This window comes from Rhodnius prolixus, unplaced genomic scaffold (assembly GCF_049639745.1).
Source record: "Rhodnius prolixus isolate KJV_2025 unplaced genomic scaffold, Rpr scaffold_12, whole genome shotgun sequence".
NCBI lineage: Eukaryota > Metazoa > Arthropoda > Insecta > Hemiptera > Reduviidae > Rhodnius > Rhodnius prolixus.
Window position 1 is genome coordinate 6,307,173 of NW_027411635.1, and position 20,461 is coordinate 6,327,633.

General features: G+C 32.9%; 1 protein-coding gene across 2 annotated transcripts in view; it reads left to right on the top strand.

The window, feature by feature from the left end:
* The window catches only part of Gat (sodium- and chloride-dependent GABA transporter), a 42,407-nt gene extending 23,592 nt beyond the window's left edge, over positions 1-18,815 (top strand). The window contains exons 2-15 of one of the 2 annotated variants that reach the window (XM_074143124.1): positions 1,734-1,870; positions 4,551-4,819; positions 6,500-6,663; positions 8,363-8,464; positions 10,337-10,520; positions 11,218-11,350; positions 13,106-13,240; positions 13,652-13,755; positions 14,882-15,006; positions 15,432-15,544; positions 16,730-16,861; positions 16,981-17,184; positions 17,557-17,724; positions 18,147-18,815. In XM_074143124.1, the coding sequence (XP_073999225.1) occupies positions 4,647-4,819; positions 6,500-6,663; positions 8,363-8,464; positions 10,337-10,520; positions 11,218-11,350; positions 13,106-13,240; positions 13,652-13,755; positions 14,882-15,006; positions 15,432-15,544; positions 16,730-16,861; positions 16,981-17,184; positions 17,557-17,724; positions 18,147-18,236 (1,827 nt within the window). In that variant the 5' untranslated portion in view covers positions 1,734-1,870; positions 4,551-4,646 and the 3' untranslated portion in view covers positions 18,237-18,815. The remainder of the gene's footprint in view (positions 1-1,733; positions 1,871-4,550; positions 4,820-6,499; positions 6,664-8,362; positions 8,465-10,336; positions 10,521-11,217; positions 11,351-13,105; positions 13,241-13,651; positions 13,756-14,881; positions 15,007-15,431; positions 15,545-16,729; positions 16,862-16,980; positions 17,185-17,556; positions 17,725-18,146) is intronic. The other variant, XM_074143122.1, reaches the window with a different exon arrangement.
* Positions 18,816-20,461: the final 1,646 nt, after the last annotated feature.

Here is a 20,461-nt window from a genome sequence, read left to right on the forward strand (position 1 = left end):
ATTTATTTACTCTTTTAAAATATTGTTGAAAATTTAATTGAAATTAAGTCTTTACAATTACTAAAATTATAAAGTCCCCTGTACGCAAGGCCGGATTTACCTATAGGCTAACTAGGCTTCAGCCTAGGGCCTCAAGATCAAGAGGGGCCTACATTCAAATTGTTAGCAAAATTAAAATTACACTATTCTAAAAACAGTGAACACTAAAACACTGTTTTAGTGATGTATCACAGTAGTGATGTATCTTATTATTTCTCATGTAATTTACAAACTTGAAGATGGGAGGTGAAAGGGCCTCATAAGTGGAATAGCCTAGGGCTCTGGCTATACGACAGTGCTATGTTTTGTGTCTACTAACTAAGGAAAACAGCGGATTTTGATGTATCATCTGAAGCACCTTAAAAAAAAAACTTTTGCCATCATTATTATCCATTTTCTAATAATCGAATTACCTCTATATTTTGAGCGGAACTATTGAACCCAGAACCAAGAGGCTAATCTTTACATCGATTCTTCGAAGTATCCTATTGTATGCCGCAGAAACATGGGTCTTGAACAGAAGACAGCGCGAGAGACTCCTAGCAGTAGAAATGGATTTTTGGAGGAGATCTGCAGGATGTTCGAGGCGCGATAAAGTGAGGAATGTGGATATCATGGAAAGGATGGGAGTGGAGAGAAACGTCCTGGAGTTTGGAGAGACTAAGGCACTCACATGGTATGGACATGTAAGGAGGATGTGTCCAGAGAGAGATTGCCTTGATGGACAGCGTGGTGGATGGCCACAGGAAGAGAGGAAGACCCAAAAGTGGGTGGTGGGACCAAGTGAAGGAGATGATGGCGGGATATGGTCTGATAGAGGAGTAGGCAGAGGATCGTGCCGCTTGGAAGAAGGCATTTACTCGCGATGGCTGAAGGGAACCACGAGTTGTGGAGAACCCTTTGGAAAAAAAAGAAGGAGATATTTCAACAATCGGAAATAATCGCTCACTTCTGCCATCTTAAGCAAACGGCTTAGTAAAATTAACGAGTCGAACTTTTTTAAAAAACATCTATCCATGCAATGAATAATTCGACATTGTTGTGTATTAGAGAGCTCTGGGCGTTTAATTAACTTTTAAAAAATACAAAAAAAAATGACAACCGAAATTAGTTAAACAACTTTATAAGTTTACCTTATTGACGCCAAATAGTTTTGTCCACCTTTGAAGGCCATAATATTATAAAATATAATCAAGTTTAGCCACAAGGGTGTTAGAAATGGCGTCCACAAGATCTGTAAAATAAATGCTATAATAGTTTTCTCAAACCAAACACCCACAGAAAAATATCCTCTGGTTCCCAGGCTTCGTATCTGGCTTCATTATGACCTCGTATTTGTTTTGATGTTCTTTGTAGGTAGAGGTTCTTTTTCATTTATTACTAACTTATATTTGTCTTATTTATTGATTTGTTGCAAGGTAAATAAGTTTCTTTTGACAAGTTTGCTCAGATTACAAATTACTATAAATATTTATTGTAGTTAGAAACATAGAATCGTACTAAAAGAGTGATGGTACAGATAAATTATTTCAGTAAAAAGAAATAAAAACTACATCGAATCGTAACCGAATTAATTAAAACTTCTCATTTTTACCTCTTAAAAACTGATATTAGATACATCGCTTAGTTTTTTGATGGAAGAAATTGGTAAATTTCTCAAATTTATCTTTTATCTGTCTTTTATCTTTACTCAGGAAAGCTGCGCAAAGTCCAAGTTAGCAACTACATATTACAGGTCAGGACACTAACCACCCCGAAGAAGGATAACGACCCCTGTATTTTTCCAGAATTTGAAGGATCTCCTCAGAAATTGTCAGGACATTTAGTTGGGGTAAATAGAAATCATAGTATTTGAGTAATTTATTTGATATAGATTTAGACGTTGCAAAATAAATTGATAAAATTCGATATTATAGGTTTATGTGAAACATGGAAGATAAATGAAAATATTAAATTACCTCTTTATTTGGATAATTTTAGTGAATTTTTACTTTGAGTCTAAATATAATATATCTAATTCTTGAATTATTATCCAACTAAAACTTGCAAATCTAAATAAAGCAAGTATTTGCATCAAAGGTACTAAATACAATTTTGATTCTACTGTTATTTGTACTCTGCGTAGGCCTGACTCAATCTTTCACTTTATTTTTGAGTGATCCACCTTTTGCGCCACTTAAAAATCAGTTAACTGAAAACCTAAATATGGATATGTCCCGTCTTATAAATTTATTAGAAAAATGATTTGTTCATTGAGTTCTTAGTCCAGGCCAATTTGATATATAACTATTTCTGTGGCGCCACTGCACTTAGAAGTTTCCTATTAAATGAATAATCTCCCTGTGTTAATATAAAATACGGATAGTTTCGTAGTTAATTATTTTTTGTTTCCTATTTTATATCTTTATATCTTAGAAAGTAACTACTTTTTATTAACATATTCTGAGGATGGGATAACTATTTTAATCTATCTGTAATGTATTATTAAAAATAAAAAATGTCTATCTGAACATAGATATAATTTTATTACTCTGTCATATTGCATTGATTTTTATAGTATATCAACAGTCATTTAATTTTTATTAATTACATTTGGTAATTTATTTGTATTTTATACATATATCGAACAGATTATTATTATTAATTTAGTTGAAAATTTTATTTGCCTATACTGTGCCTAACTCTTGTTACGAGATGTATTACTCAAAAAACAATAAACAATAAATAAATCTTTTAACTGTCATTTGTAAAATGAAGCATTTGTTTACGAAAAAGGATCTGATTGGTTCTAGGATTTTGTGAAAAAGGAATTATTACAGATTCTAACTGGAGGTTTTAAGTTAAAGATTAAACAAAGATTGTTTGTAGTCGATAATATCCGCAGAGTTATCTAGCACAATTTATATTTGAGAGGCGCTGCTAAGAATATTTGCTTATTTTACTTTATTTTACAATTTATTTCTAGTTCGTCTGCACTACAATTTAATACAATCTGTTTAATAACGCAGAAGTCTGCCTCCAGACTCTACCTAGTCTAATCCAGTGGTTCCCAACATTTTTATGACCAGGGACTATTTTAATATTTTTGTTGTTATCAGGGACTACAGGTTCAATATCACAATAAACTACTTTTAGATTTTAAAAATAAACTTCAAATTACATTGTGATTATGTTTTCAGTTATATTAACTGTGCTTTTTGAGCTTTTGCATTTTCTTAACAAGATGGGTAATCCTAGGATTGATGAGATTGCTCAAAGCTACACGTATATCATCATCTGCTTTTAGTCGACTCCTGGACTTGTTTTTTAGGCGCTCCAAGCTCGCTCGACGTCCCACTCACCGCGCCGTCGCCGCACACGTGGCCGCATGTCAAATAAATATATTATTATTTTAAAAATTTTAAGTGTTTCGCGGACCATCTTTTAGTTCTTGCGGGCCACAGGTTGAGAACTACTGTCTAATCAAACTGGAGGAATACTCCATCTTGAGGCTTTCACAACAAATTGCTGGGTCGCTTTGGAATAGGCTGAACGGCCAATCCTCACTGAATCTAATCCAATCGCAACTTACAACCTACTTAGAATGCAGGCAACAGATGGATTCATTGCTCTGCATGGATGTAGGAGGTTTAAGCCATTTTCTATTCTTAGAGCTAGAGTTGTCTTAATCATGTGTATAGACTATGTTCTATTTACATTTTTTTTTTTTGCAGCATATTATACGAAAACTTCAATTTTTTTTTCATACAATTTCGTGGCGTTGACTCCATAACATAACCTGCTGGATGCGCCTATGTTTGGAACAGCCAACTTAAAGTAATTTTGGTACCAAATGGTTTGCTGAGGGATTTCGTTAAGAAAGATCGTACTGTGTACTGAAAAATCCCAAATTAAATGTCTACGATTTTTGGAAAGTGTTTTCATTTCCGTCAACTTCATGTCTTTTCTTCCTCTTCTACTTGTGTCCAAAAGAATTCGAAGAGATCTTATTGAAAACCTGTATGATTAAGGGTTGCGTGAGTTTCCTGTATGTTATTTCTCAACTCACTGGTGGTTTTTGGTCAAACTCATCTGTTATCCTTGTCTCTACTTCTCACTGATTTCTTATTCTTCGCCCTTATTTATTTTCTAAAACTCGTTTCTTAAATTTATTGCTGGTTTTAAATTAAATCTAAACTTTTTTCTAACTATCTGAGCTTCTTGATAATTTACTATCTAATTTCTATTCTACCTAAGTAACTAGTTCTATATTACTAAGAAATAATGCAAGGGTGAGCCGATAATAACTGTTAATAGTAAGAATTGGGTTGAGCCAACCATCAGGCATCTTCAGCTCATCCTACATGGACTAATTCATTCATAAGTGCTGACAATAGGATCCATAATAATAATTATTATTATTATTTCTTGAAAGCATTCGGTTTATTTTGTACCCACTGCCCATAAAACGTTTAAATCTACAACAACAACAACAACCAAAAGTGATAAACTAATCGTTGGACTGTTTGCAGAATCGACTTGGCTGCAGAGGTGGCGAGGAAGCAGGAACTGAAAGGCGGTTGGCTGCCGGGACTAGAAATAAGGCTGTTTGCCATTAACCAGTTGGAATGACCATGAGAGAAGAGAAGTGTGAAGACGAGGCACGAGACTCGACAGCGCCAAAACTTGAATTAGAGCTAGCCGAAGACAGCCAGCTGCCAGAAAGAGGTTCCTGGACAAATAAACTTGATTTTATATTATCTGTTGTTGGACTTGCCATAGGACTTGGCAATGTTTGGAGGTAAAAAGAAAAACATTGTTTTCTTTGCTATAATCTAATTTAGAACTAGTAAAATAAGTGTTCTTTAATTGTATGCCAGCGTGAGTGGTAATGAATGCTATAACTGAAATTAACATACTGAAATGGCCATAGAGTCCGATAAAGAAGTATTTACTTGAGTATATTCGCCGAAATTTATTTTCATTCACAGAATTGCAAGTCCATTCCCTTCTATAACTATCTAATTTTGTTTAAAATTGCTTTTACTCAACTTCAATACAGGCGTGAAACGCAAAGTTAAAGTATACTAAGATTCTGAGTTTGATTCCTAGTCTTGGAATTGGAATTAATTTAATGTAATACTTTGGGGGGAATGAATAGCAAAGTATGTCCGCCTATGTCCATGTCAATTGATCGATACTTGACGTAAAGTACCGCTTGAAAGTAATAGACATTATTTATTTTGTGCGCTAATATGTGCATTAAATTCACAAAAGCTATTAAACGTGATTCCGCTTTCTGTCTGTTTACAATAACCTTCGTGGATATGATATATTTTAGGTATGCAATTGTAGAAATTCAATAGTTCAGGGTGATTCCATATTGATACACCAACAGAACTTTGGTTAAGTTTAGTTTAATCTTTATTTTTACTCAGTTCCTTACTTTTTACTTTTCATCGTCTACAATTAAAGCTAAATAACGTTGAATTTAAAGATGTGCTCAGAAATGTGCACTTCGCGTATTCAACATTCACATTTTTTTCTCCCAGATTTGTTGCCTTACCTAAATTTATATCTTGACACAAAGAAACCCTTGTATTTTCGACAATAAAAAACAAAATCTAATACAAAAAATTTGATATTTACTCATACAAATGTAAGGATAATTGTTTATAATTTACTGGAACGTCTATCACTACTAAAAATGTTAAATATACTGTACTCCACGTAAGAAAGTATTTTTATTTGTCTATTTTCAGTTTTATAGGATTTGCTTTAAGACATTTTTGGGGTGTTTTGAAATTTTTTTTCCTCACTTAATGAGCACTTCATGAAATTCGCATACTAAATATTTACAATTACACATCATACATATAAACATTGTTACAAGCAATTTTAAGTAATGGCTCTTATCCAAACTTATACTGCATTTGACATTTTATCTTTTAATTAGACTAAGTTCAACATATACATTCAAACAGTCATCAAACACTTTACAGATTATTAAATTATATTGTTTTGAAGATTTGAACATTTACAGCAAATTAAAAAAAAGTTGCGATACAACTTTTAATACATTAAAGAGAAATGTACAAAAAAATAAACATTTTTATCTATTAACTAAATTAAATTTTACGCTTTATTGTTGTTTATACGAACAAAAATACTAATAATAAAGAAAAAGTACATGGCTTAGACCTGCAATTGAAGTATAATACGTACATCGCTCTTCGCCTCTAATCGTTCGGTTATCATGGCGTATATTGTTGTTTATATTATGAATTAATAATATAAAGTATAATTTAGTACGGCAACAAAATCTTTAAGCACTTTAGGCCAATAATGGTCTTAATTCATCTCTTGTCAAACCAGATTGTCTCAGTATTTAAAAACGTTTAAAGTTATTTATTTAAGAGAAGCATTCACACTTGTTTTTTAAAATATATTTTCTAATAACAATATTAACAATTCCACGCAGGTTTCCCTACTTATGTTACAAGAATGGCGGTGGTGCCTTTCTTATTCCGTACTTCCTCACCTTGCTCATGGCTGGCATCCCCATGTTCTTCCTGGAGCTAGCACTGGGTCAGATGTTGACCATCGGTGGACTGGGTGTATTCAAGATCTCTCCAATATTTAAAGGTAGTGTAAAAAAATGTTGATGTTTGGTACGCTAGGATGAATTAAAATCATCGCATTTTGAAAATTATTTATTAAAATATTCTTCAAAAATGTTTGATAGCTATATATATTAAATTCTTCAGTTTCAGAATAATTTTGCGCTCAGTGATATGAGCTACTTTGCATGCGAACAGAAATGAGAGAATTGCTCTAGTTTTCTGGTGCCCTGTAAAAACTGTAATTTTATCACTCAAAATAACTATTATAAATTAAATTACGCTTGATTAAATTAAAAATAAAAATATTAGTGGACTGTAATTTGATAAAAACCATGACAACTTGATTGTTTTGTATCATTGATAGCAGTTCGTTTATTTGTATTTGGTTTACACCCAACATTTAGTTTTATAATATTTATTTTTCAAGTAATTTTTAAGTTTCACATTACTAGTTCATGTTGCAGTAATTTTGAAAAAAATAGATAAGATGATTAGTGTAATGAGGCACAGTTTTAATTTCATATATTTGTTTTATTTATTTTAATGAATTCTGAATGAATGAATTTTAATGAATTCTGCTGAATGGACAATGTATACACATACTCCTGACTGAGTCAGCAAGTACTCGTATAGTGTGAGACAGTAACGTAAGTGAAGTCGAAATCTCTATACTAAACTGATAATCTACCTCTGTTGATGGATGAAGGTCCGAAACCGGTCAGGGATACAATAAACATGCGTGTTAAAACAAAGATATTATCTAGCACTGTACTGCTGACCTCATTTTCAACTCAATTTAGTGTGTGCACATTGCTATATGTAAGAATTATTATTACCTGAATTGCTTGAAAATATTTAGAACTTAAGATAGAAAGTTACATCAACCACACTAATTGGAATTAAAATTCCACAATGGCACGCAGATTTCCAATAGCCAAGCTCAACAATTACCTCAGGAAATAGCATAAACCAGTAATATTATAACCAAAATAGCGTCCAGTAACGCGAAAAATCCGTATAGCTACTGATTTTAAGCGAAATTCATTGTAATTGGTTCACTACAGTAAAGTTTCGTAGCGCGTAGTGACAATAAAATTTGTTCTCTCAGTAGTTTAGAAGCTGCAAACATCCATGCGAGATTTAGTCGAAGAGAGAAGTGAACTCAGAGATAACTGATTAAGTTTGGTTTCCTGAAATAAATATTTGGGAAAAGAAATGGTTACCCATTTGTATGGAAGGTGATTACTTGATTTATCAATGTTTAGTGTCATTTAGTTGGACACCAATAGTGTTGGCTGCAGCAATAACCAATCTGAGAATGGTTGTCTTAATTCAATTGTTATAACTTTCAATACAATCTCGAAAGTGCACATTAATTTATTAGGATGTTTGATTACAACCAAATAATTTACAGATACAAAAATTAATCAAACATCTTGATCATAAGTCTAATAGGCAAGACGATTGGATTCATTCAGATGTAGAAACATGTCCCTCAGTATCTTAGTCTTGGACGATCTTGTTTTCCATTCAGTAAGATAATATTTCCAAGAGATTTCCAAGTCTCAAAATAGACTAACAGCTTAACAATACATTCTAATTTAGCTAAGTTTGTTTCAAATTATCCTGTAAACATTTTTTTATTTTATTTTTTAATAAAGCATCTAATAATTAGCTTATTAAAACATCTCTGAAAGAGGTTTATTTTTGTTTTTATTTAGGAATAGGTTATGCAGCGGCTGTGATGTCATGTTGGATGAACATTTACTACATCGTAATCCTGGCGTGGGCTATCTTCTATTTCTTCATGTCTCTAAGATACGGTTTGTATAATTTCTGATAAAGCCTGAATTTAGAAATAGAAATTTTGACCCTAATCCTTATTTCACAGCCAAAAGCGGTGGGTACCGCTTACAGTGCAGGTATTTTGGTAACAAAGTCAGTATCAAATTGCAACACATGCGAACAAGACTGCATGCCTCTTTAATTTCCAGTTTAAAAATGGCTTCGCCGGGTTTAAGCGCATCATTTTATTTTGAAGAATGAAGAGAACACAGAATTGTTTAAATATGTTTTGAAGTTAATCTGTTATGGTGAATTTAATTATATATATCGGCAATTAAGATCGGATGAAAATGCTTTCCAGTTTTAACCAATTATCGCCAGAAATTCTACACTTATAACGAGGATACTCTTCTTTTGGTTTACACTATCAATACTTACATAGTCCGCAAGATAAGTGGGCCCGTTGAGCAGGAAATCAAGTAACAAAGTGGTACCGGAGGACTCAATCCAGAACATTTGTTTGTATAACACATTTACTTGCGACGTGATATATTCTTACTAGTTATTACTTTTAACTTCACGCACATAACTCACGCATTAAATTCCCCATAATTAGCTAGGACAAAGAGTAAAATTCACATTGTTGGACTCCAAAAAATAAACTCTAGCAGCATCCTGATTCTGATTTCCTCACAATCCACTCAGTGAAAGAGTGAATTTCCGTGTCACAACCTTTACAAAAATGATTTGGTACAATAAGAATTATATAAGATGACCCTGAAAAGCAAATGCGTTGTTTAATGTTCCTAACAAGGAATCTAACAAAAGATTCTATTTTGACCAAATCATCTGAAAAAAAAAAATAATTTTTTTTCCAACTGTTGCCTTTCTTTTTCAGTTTGACTTACCACTTCTGGTTCTTGTCTAAAGTTGAGGATCTATACCTTTCCATTTAAAAGTCTTTGTCTTTTCGGGGTGCAACAAACGTCTTTGCATATTTTAAATTACCCATTTCGAGTTAGCCTAGATGGGCTTGCTTTTACATCTGAACTCTATTTAGCACAATCTAGCCCAAAAGTACGCCTTATAGAGCAGAAACAAACGAAATTTTTTCTGCAGCAAGATAATGCAAGACCACGCGCTTTGCTTCAGACAGCCTCACAAAATTAGTCAGTTGGAATTTTCTACCACACGCTGTTTTTGGCTTTGACCTTGCTCTCTCGAACAACTATGCACTTATTCACTACCATTGTTTATTTAAGCAGGTTAAGAATTTTGGTATGGAAAAGGAGTTAAGGCAGGTTATATCGAATTCATTACTTAAAGAAACTTCGTGGTACCAAAAAAAATAATTGAATTATTAACTATACATTATACAAAAAATATATCCAAACGCTATTAATTTCAGAGTGGATACAAACAAACTTTCAAACGTTTAATCGATTTTAACTTTTTAAACATCATACATTCCCAACAACCTGCATTATTAGAGATTTCACATCTACTGTCCTCCTTCAGTACATTATTAGATCTGAACAAATTATTTTAAAGACGCTCTAAGCAACTTACATTCGATGCACACCATTTCTACAGATAATTTTATTCAGTACTTCTATATTTCTCATAAGTAATGCATTTTGTTCAGTCGGGCTTTACGTCCAACTACTGATTAAGAGTCTTGGACAGAGTCGGGTAGCTGAATACTTTACTTATATTTCTTTCAGTATCAGATTAGATTAAACAAACCAATACACTTGAGCAGGCCGTGCTTCAATCGTTCGGCTGCCGTAGCACATGTATACTTAATCTTTGTTTTATTCATTTCATAAAGTACTTTATATTTTCAATCTTTTCTTTTTTCGTTGCCACATCTCACCAATAATTTAATATTATTTAATTTAACTTTAAAGATGTACCTTGGAGGACTTGCAATAACTATTGGAATACTAAGTATTGTGTGAATACATACGAGAGAAATACGCTTAACTGCTGGAAACGTTACATTAATGAAACTGATTTCACAACCTATTGTTCTATAAACAATATGAATGTCACCGTCAAAGACTTAACCGATCCCGTCAAGGAATTCTGGGAGTAAGTAAAAAATTCATTTAATGTGTGCACTATTTTGTTGACTACCTCAGTATGTTTCTTGAATAATAATAGTTTATATACATAATGACTCAAGATCTTCTTCTTTAAGAACTATCATTATTATTGAAATTATGATTCTGAGTAAAACAATTTCTAATAAATGTAGGTGCGATCATGCTTCCTAACTCAATTAAAGCCTTAGAAATTGGGAAAAAAGTTTAAGTTTTTTTTGCTAATTTTTCCTCCGTAGGCATTTATTGAAGTATCAAATTATGCAATAAAAATTGTTTTCAATAATAACTTTAAAAATAAAAGATTTTTCATGCTTAATGTATTGTTTCCTGTACCAATAATGAAAGGGTAAATTGGGAATAATTGTTATTTTCTTGCAAAGTACGTAAAAGAAAATTGAGAGGGCCTGCATAGAATATATCTGCCATATTATCGCTGAGTGGTTTGTTTTTAAATGATTTAGAACTGCAGCTTTTAACTCTCAGAAAAATGAGTGAAATGAAAAGTTTTAAGTGACTGAGATAGGCACTATTTGTAGGGTAAATGCTCAAGGTTACAGAAAACTTTCAGTGTTTGAGTTAATTGTAATATAACTTAATTAATAAGGAAATTTTATTTAATATTGTTGTAAATAATAATAATGAACGCTTATTAATTGGTATTTATTCAATTAATGCAATTCTAGGAGGCGAGTTCTGCAAATCTCATCAGGAGTACAGCACATGGGCAACATTCGGTGGGAGCTTGCGGGTACTTTGTTACTGGTCTGGGTAATGTGCTACTTCTGCATTTGGAAGGGCGTCAAATGGACAGGAAAGGTTCATACAAATATACAATTTACAATTAACTAGATAGACAGATATTGATAGTAAAAGAAATATCTTGTACAGTAAGAGTTTGGTACATTCATAAAGTATTAACTTAAACACAGGTCTTTATTATAAATAATTAATAACATAATTTCATTAGATATCTGATTTATTAGTACCTGTTTAATAATTGATGCTTTAATGCATTCCTTAAACTTTAGAAGTGCAGTAAAGGCAATTAATCACCAATGTGATTACAGCGCTATTCGTTAGCTGGAATAGCTAACTAATATAGATAACTGGAAAGTAACATAAAGACAAAATTACTGAGCACTCCGTTATCACAGGAATGCCAAGAAATTATGGAGAAGAATGCGTTGTCAGTACAACAATTCTGCATAATAATATAGTTGACGGTCTAAAAAGATACTACTATGTTGTTATGTTGAATGGTCCGTGCAGCAGGTACTAACAATACTCCACTAAATTTGTAACATTTTGAGGCCAGCCAAATCCTACTGCTCGGAATGTAGTAATTATAATCGCCAAAAGGAAAACATGGCAACGAACTTTACCTTCCTTTTGTCGTCAAAGAGGCATCCAATGCTTGGCTGATGGTTAATGGTTTCTATACAGAGACCGTGAAGTTTATGCCAGCAAGAAAGAATCAGTTCATTAGCAAAAGATATTACAAGATGTGTACGTATATTATTAACTATACTGCTTTTATGGATACAAAACAAACGCCACCGATGCCCATCCAATACCTGAAAGTGAAGAGAGTCCTACATGTTGAAGAGAGTCCTACTTTTGTTTGTGTACACACTCGAATCGGCATAACCTTGTCTTAAAAAGTGTTTATCAACAATGAAAGAGAAGGGATTTACTATGTGGTTAGCTTATTGGATTCCCACACGGAGGTCCCGGGTTCGAATCCAGCTGCTGACTTAGATTTTCTCTTTCTAGGAGCTTCTTATAGTTCATTGTCCAGTGATGGACAGTGTTGTTTGTAATGAGAAAAACTGTCCCGAGGCCGGCAGTGCACTGAAAAAAGCTCCAGGCGCCAATAACCTCAGATGTTGACGCGCCTTAAATCATTTTAAAAATGTTGATTTATTACTGGTAAACTTAATATCTATTATAATAAGTATAAAGCGGCACCTTAAGATGGAGACGTCCCACTCTTCTTACGCGGTCTACCCTTCCCTCCATAACTTTATGGTATGATATGTTGGAAGGGCTGAGAGATGCTGCTAGAAGCATGCTTGGCAACAGGAATTGGAAGTCTGCCGCAATGAATTGAGAGAACTGGTGGAAGAGCATTGAGGAGGCCAAGGCTAATTAGTTGGCTGTAGCGCCAGTAATTATGTTGATGATGATGGCACCTGTGGCCTGTGTGAGGGGATCAGAAGTATCATTTATATTGTGAAAGATCAGTTGCTAACTGACATAATTAATCTGTCTTGTTCTGGAGGACAAGCAAGTGAAACAAGTATAACTAATTGAACTAATTGATGCCCCATGTACAGAACATTTGGAGCACTACTGCCGAAAAAATAGAACTATTAAAAAAAACTTTCCGTGGAAGTTATTAGAGTGATGTAAGTGGAAAATGTAGAGGTAATCCGTAGTTATTTTGGATACAACTGCAACCTTAAAGAAAGGTTAAATTTTTCAATTGAAGACTCAGGAACGTCCAAGTAACTAAAAATAATTAATTTTCATTCAAAAAGAAACCTTAAATGTATTGTATTGTTGTTGCAGGTTGTATACTTCACTGCCTTGTTTCCATACTTCCTTCTGACAGTTCTACTGATCCGAGGAATAACTTTACCAGGTGCTGCCGAAGGAATATACTTCTACATAAGTCCGAACCTCTCTAAACTAAATGATTCTCAGGTATTTATAGAATCTGTTTCTCTTATTTTTGTGAAAATGTGTGTATTTTTGAACACGACAGGTTAAAGCTTCGCCGAACCTGCGTAATTTGTTAATAATAGGAATAAAAATTAAGCACCCACTAAAAAAAAGAAGATATTACAATAGATAAAAGCAAAATAAGTAGAATAAGTAGTAGCGCAAATACAAAAATAGTTTGGCGTTGAACTACGACTGCAGTGTGCCTTATTTTTATCATTGACTATGTATAAACTTTCTATTTATACTAACAATTTAAAAAATTGCTCAGTAGTCATATTCATTTATTACTATCACAAAATATGACACTAGATACAGAATAACTTGAATGCAACCATTAAAAAGTCTTATTTCTTTATTTATATTATTATTATGAATAACTTTTACTTGCAGGTATGGATAGATGCAGTCACACAGATCTTTTTCTCATATGGTCTCGGTCTGGGTACGCTAGTAGCATTGGGCAGTTACAATAAGTTCACGAACAATGTTTACAAGTACGTTTTTTTTTTCAATTTTATTTAAAACTCATATCAGTTAGAGCATAGAATTTATTTCAATAAGCATCATGTTTTTTTTACTAACTCCTCTACGAAAAGCAAGTCTGAAGATTATTCAAATTTTCGGTACTGAGCTTTATTGTATATTGTATTGCAAAAAGTGTGCTGTGAAGGTGTCTCACTCTTACAAATTTGAATGTTCAAACTCCTTATTTTAAAAAGATTTTTAATATTTTCTAAAATGTACTAGATATATTTTTGCTTGTAATTCCGTGCATTCTGAATTGTACAGGGAAGCCTTTACCTACCCTACTCTTTCCCAGAACTTCCTTAAAACAAAGTTTCGAGAAAAGAGATTTAAGAGATATCTATAGACCCAAGGTTTGTGAAAATTTGTTACTTTTTAATTGGTGTTAGGACCATATGTTAAACCGGAATCATTCATTAGAAGGAAGCTTCTAACTACTTGGTAAGTGGAAGTAATGAGATAGTGTCAAATTTTTGGCTTCTCTATAAGGTGTCAATTTTGAAGAAAATGAATGAGTCAAAATGTTGAGAATAATATTAAGAGCAAGTAAGTTCAGATCACTGGTTTTTGGGGAAGGGCAGCAAACTTTAGATTTGCAAAGAGCCAAAATCTGTTGAGTGGTTAAAGTTAAGCTCTTTTTCAAAGTTCCGTGTTAGTACATTCTACGGTTCTAACACCTGCATAATCATTCGTGTTTTCTGTAATTTTCTGTTTGGGAGGATTTCATTTGGACTTGGTCATATTGTATGATTAGGTGTATTATCTCTGTTTAAAACTTTTTCTTAAGTAACATTGATGTTAATAGAGTACTGAAGGAGCTGTGATGTATCGCTTCCTTCTACCATACCCTTTTACTGTGATATAATATTGGAGTCAAATATTTTTTAATTACTATTTCTAAATTACAAGAAAATGTTATTACGTAAATAAATTGTGGTAGAAGAAAGACATGTAAGCGTTCACATCTGGTTATTTTTTCACAGTGAAATTAAAACTGTTTAATTTGATTTAAAACTACTCCCATAAATGGATAAAACATTTAATACATCTCGAATATGTCGTTAATAAACTAATTCCAATGTATTACTTTTCTAGAGACGCACTAATTGTGTGCTGTGTAAATTCCGGCACGAGCATGTTTGCTGGTTTTGTCATATTCTCTGTAGTTGGATTTATGGCTCACGAACAGCAGAAACCAGTTGGAGAGGTTGCAGCTTCTGGTGAGTTAAAAATATACTATGTATATTTAGTAGAATTTTGTTAACAATGAATTTTTTTACTTGTCACTTTCATGCGATGTTGTGACTGGTCAAACAGCTCTAAAATCACTCCAATAGAAGAAGAGCTGAAGCATATTTCCCAACGTTGACAAATATATAAATTGTGGCAGTGTGTCCATCTTTGAAAGAAGGAAATTATTCAAAGGTGTTATTTTTCGTGTACATAGCGTTAAAATGGATATTTTGTAAAAGAAGTATGAAATTTACTCAGGCAACTTATTTTTATTTTTTACTTACATACATGTATGAGATTTTTTTTTTTGTTATTGTTGTTTCATTTCTTAATTAGACATTTTGTGTAATGCGCGCTCTTCAGGCAGCAAGACAGGCTAAAAATAAATGCTCAGGAAAGTTTATTATTTCAGGTCCTGGATTGGCGTTCTTGGCGTATCCTTCGGCCGTACTGCAGTTGCCCGGATCTCCGCTTTGGTCTTGTTTATTCTTTATCATGCTTCTCTTCATTGGACTTGACAGCCAGGTGATATCAATTTGCTTTTGTTTTAATATAAATTATTTATTAATAATAATCATCATAGGAGACCAAGTTCAAATGCTTTTTCGCCGGCAGTCCTTCTAATAAAGTAAGTCAATAACACATAAATCTCGACATTGCAGCTGCACATTTGAGTTAATCTACCATAAATATGTCAATGCCGTATACTAGTAATAGGTGTAGTAAATAGCAACGTCGCACCAAGAGGGTTTTAGAGAATGAACCCTCTCAAATTTAAGAACTTAGAAATGAAAGTATATTAGGCGCTACTCTGTTTACAAAAAAGGTAACAACAAGAAGAAGAACAAGAACATTTTTTGAAAAAGCCGTGTTTGCTCATTTTCGGCAACTTTTTCCTCGTAACCTATTAGATCTGGGTTGTTGCAAAAATATTACAGTTATAAAGGAGGCTTTGCCCTATAATTTAAAGAAAATTTGGGAATTTTATCTTTTATAGTAAAAGAGAAAAAAATTGTCAAAGTTGGGTGTTTTTCAACGTTACGCTTTTTCGTGCAGTTTTTGACGGTCAACCCTTATACAACTGTCCTACCGGACAGTTTTAATCACATCTATAGCTACGCTAGGCGGTGTTAAATAATTATTATTATTCTATTTTGTTTCGTTGTAGTACATTTTATGTTCATATGTTTATATATTTTTATTATTATTAGTTTCTAATTAGATAATTATTAGATTAGATAAAACAACTGATTATTGTGAAGTAATTGTGCCATAATTCTAATTATTGCAGTTGTTTGTATTCGTATTTTTGTTTTACTTTCTCACTACTCGATGTGAGCTTTAAAGCTCAATTTAAAACGCACCATAGGAAGAGAAAATCTAAGAGCAGCCAGCTGATTTTGTACTCGGGAGTCCAGTATATAAACATATTAGCTTATTTTATTTATTTATTTTTTTAGTTTGAGAACCGTCCACATCATTCATTTAAACCCAGCTTATTATTACTCGGCAAGAGTTCTGAAGATGGGTTGGTGTTTTGGTGGGTAGCCCTATGCGGGAAGTCCCACAATGTGGGTGCTTGTAACAAAAAGCATTTCTTCTTCAAGAGAAAAAAATTACTTTAAGAAAAACGAAATAAGAAGTACTTTGTTTCAATATGTAAAAAATAAATATAAGACATTAATATTTGAAAGGACTGATTTTCTGCAGTTCTGTACGATGGAAGGGTTCATCACAGCAATGGTGGACGAATGGCCTCAACTTCTCCGACGAAGAAAAGAAATATTCATTGGTATTGTGTGCATACTTTCCTACTTTGTCGGATTTTCTTGTATTTCTCAGGTAAAACTATTCTATTCTTTTTTTTCCTTTTTATTTTTATTCATCTTCTTATTTTGTTGTACTTATATTATTTAAGCAAAAAAAAAAATCTTTAAACTAATATTTTGATTTTGTTCTAGGGAGGCATGTATGTATTTCAAATACTTGACTCATACGCTGTTAGCGGATTTTGCCTTCTTTTCTTGATCTTCTTTGAATGTATTGCCATCTCGTGGGCGTTTGGTGTGAACAGATTCTATGACGGTATTAAGGAGATGATCGGATACTACCCTTGGGCAGGCTGGAAGTTCTGCTGGGTGTTCGCCACTCCGGTCATCTGTATAGTAGGTTTTCTTTCTTCCGTTTGATCTTCACTAGTTAGAATTGATTCATTAATGTTCCTAATTAAAAATAATCAATGGTGTACTTTCTACAAATGTAATTAATCTGTTGTTACTGCTTTTTTTTTTTTTAATTTTGCGGAAATTAATGAGGTGTATGATAAAAAATTAACTATTTCTACTTTTAAGCTGAAAATTTTGAATTTTGAATTAAACTGAGTCCAATTCTCTTAATTACTTTTATAACATTTTTATTAGAGTGCTTTTATATTATCATATTTTTAGTTTCGACGTGCTTCTACAGTGTGTTGGAAGGCTGAAATACGTCTGTTTAACCAAAGACCGTTAAGTGTAATTTAAAAATTTGTTTTTTAGGGAACTTTTGTGTTTAACTTGGTACAATGGACGCCAATCAAGTACTTAGACTATGAGTACCCTTGGTGGAGCCACGCTATTGGCTGGCTGACAGCGCTTTCTTCAATGCTCTGCATACCAGGATATATGGTCTACTTGTGGTTCAAGACGCCTGGTGATTTTAACACGGTAAATTTCTTATTCTAAAACTAACTAAAGAATAAGTTTTTCTTTTTTGACTATTCGTATCTATCAACTAGTCCAGTACTTTCTCATTTATACAAGTAACATAGGTTAGAACTTTCAAAGTTCCTAAGTTACAATAGCAAATACGATTACTAAAAATGAATTTCATAAATTTTCTCCTAAATTAGCCGGCAGATCATCCAGAAAAAGTACGTCTGTCAGGCAAAAATACACTCTTGCTTATCTCAATTTACAATAGTAAAATAGTTAGATAACCTGAGATTGACCTCGCGGCACAGTAACTGAATCTTGCTGAAACTCCCGAGTGATATCATCTTTCAACAACTACCAAACACTTCCCGTGCTTTCATTAGTGCATTTTTGTGGGTATTTATGTTGATTTTTATTTGTATTTTTGTCTGCAGAGGATACGAACATTGGTACGGATTGAAGAAGACGTGCCAGCATTAAGGCGAAGAATGAGAGAAGAAACTCTCAAGGGAATGACCGCCTAACGAGAACCTCAAGGAGGGAATTCTTGAAAAGTTTAAAGTTAGTTTCTGTCCCTTCTAGTAATAATATACTAAAATAAAAAGTTAAAACTGCATCATCAAAATTTAAATTAAAAGATATTCATTTTAGAATCACCATCTGTAAATTACTTGTCTTGGTGCATTTTTAAATTACAGGCTAATGCAAGACTGTAAGTAATTTTCTAAAGAAAAAAAAACGACAAAAAATTCCCCAGTTTCGCCAAATTTGCATAATGGGTTTGTGAACATTTCGAAACAAGTGCGTTTTCTTTTTTTAAAAAAAAGAAAAAATATATATATATAAATATGGACTTTTTGTAAATTTGTACAGTAAAATTATATCGTTCTTTATACATAAACTTAATTTGTAGTATTCTGGATTTACCAGGTGTAAATTTAAAATGTAACGTCAATCAAACAAACTTGTCAAATAGGTGGAGGATAAAAACCCGGATTAAAGGAGCACTAAAACTTTTAGAAATAGTTATAGCTATAAATGTTATTTAGAACCGCAATATAATTTGTATTTTGTCAGTGTGAAATAAATTCTTTATAAGGAAATCGTTTATTTCACTTTTGGGGCTGGGTTATTTATTTATTTAAGTGGTTAATTTAAACAGAATTAAAAAAAAAAATCTTGTAACGGCAATCTACCAAATTTCGGCGTTTGTGCTGTAAAAATTTAAAAAGTTATTACTGATAAACTGGTCCTCACACTTGCAAATCAGAACCAACGAGGCCAGGGCAAGCTACTGTAACTACTTGTTCTTTTAGCTGTAAGCGGCCCATTTCACTCCTAGCAATAATTCTTATTAAATTATACTGCAGTTATTGAAAATTGCCTTTCATCCATACTTTCAGCTAAATTTATTCTGATAATCTGCGAAAACATGTGTTATGCTGCTATATTAATCAAGATATTTACATACTAGTAACGTACTTTTTAGATTTGAACATTTTGTTTTTACCAATTGTTTGTGCCGGGGATAATCTAAATTTCAGCGCTTGTGCTACATATTATATAAGAAGTTATTTAAGGAACCAAGTGGCCACTACAACTTAACGGCAGTTAGTAACAATATTATGTATTAAGATTTTATTTTATTTGTTACAATTCATTTCATTTTGAAATAATGTTGCTTAGTACAAACTTTTTTTTAGCGCGTAAGAGGCGAACGTCTAATAATATTTTCTTCTAATAACAATTGCCCACTTGCAATATAATGCAGTTAACAAAAATATATAATTTTTGTTAGGCGTACGCAAAATGTTACAATTTAGGCACTTTGATTTGAATAATAGACATTATTGCTTGATGTACTAGTATCGCTTGAAGTTTGATCTCAACCAAATATGAAGGAATTTGGAGAATGTTTCAGTCTAAGCGATGCACGAATTGTCAAAAGAAGATACCTTCTTTTCGCAAACCGAAAATTTTCTCCATTTTGAAGTCATTCATCCCGTGTAACTTTTGGCAATTCTCAGCAGAGCATATCTTTATAACAATTTAATCTTCTAATAAGAAATAAATGGCAAGGGCAGTGGGATCGCACAAACGAAAAATTAAAAGAAATTAAACCACGTGTTTGGAACGCTACAGTCGAGAACTACCCGCGACACGAATCTGTGATTTTGACAAGGCTAAGGATTGGACATACACGTGTGTCACATGGGTACCTCCTCATTGCCGAAAGAAGGCCGAGGTGCCCCCGATGTCGAGAAAGGCTGACAGTGTCGCACGTGTTGGAAGGGTGTCAGGCACTGCGTAGCCAAAGAGAAAGAGCAGGCCTGCCACATGACAAGTGCGCTATTCTTGAAGAGGGTTCTCCTTACATAAGGAGGCTATTTACATATTTAAGACATATTAATTTATATTGTAAAATTTAGGTTAGCATTTAGGTTAGTTTATAGTTTAGTTCTTTTAAAGGGGAAAGGAATTTCGAGTACTTTCCCCTTGTGTGAAATGTGGTGTGAATGTATTTATTGGCGTGAATGTATTTATTAGCGTGAATGTATTTATTGGCGTGAATGTATTTATTGGCGTGAATGTATTTATTGGCGTGAATGTATTTTAAGCGTGAATGTATTTATTAGTAAGAAAGTTGTATGAATGTTTAGGATAGATCACAGTCCGGGGTTGAAAGAAATTTTATAAAAGTATTTCAACCCCTCTAGGTTAATTTTAGACTAAGTTTATTTTAGAATGT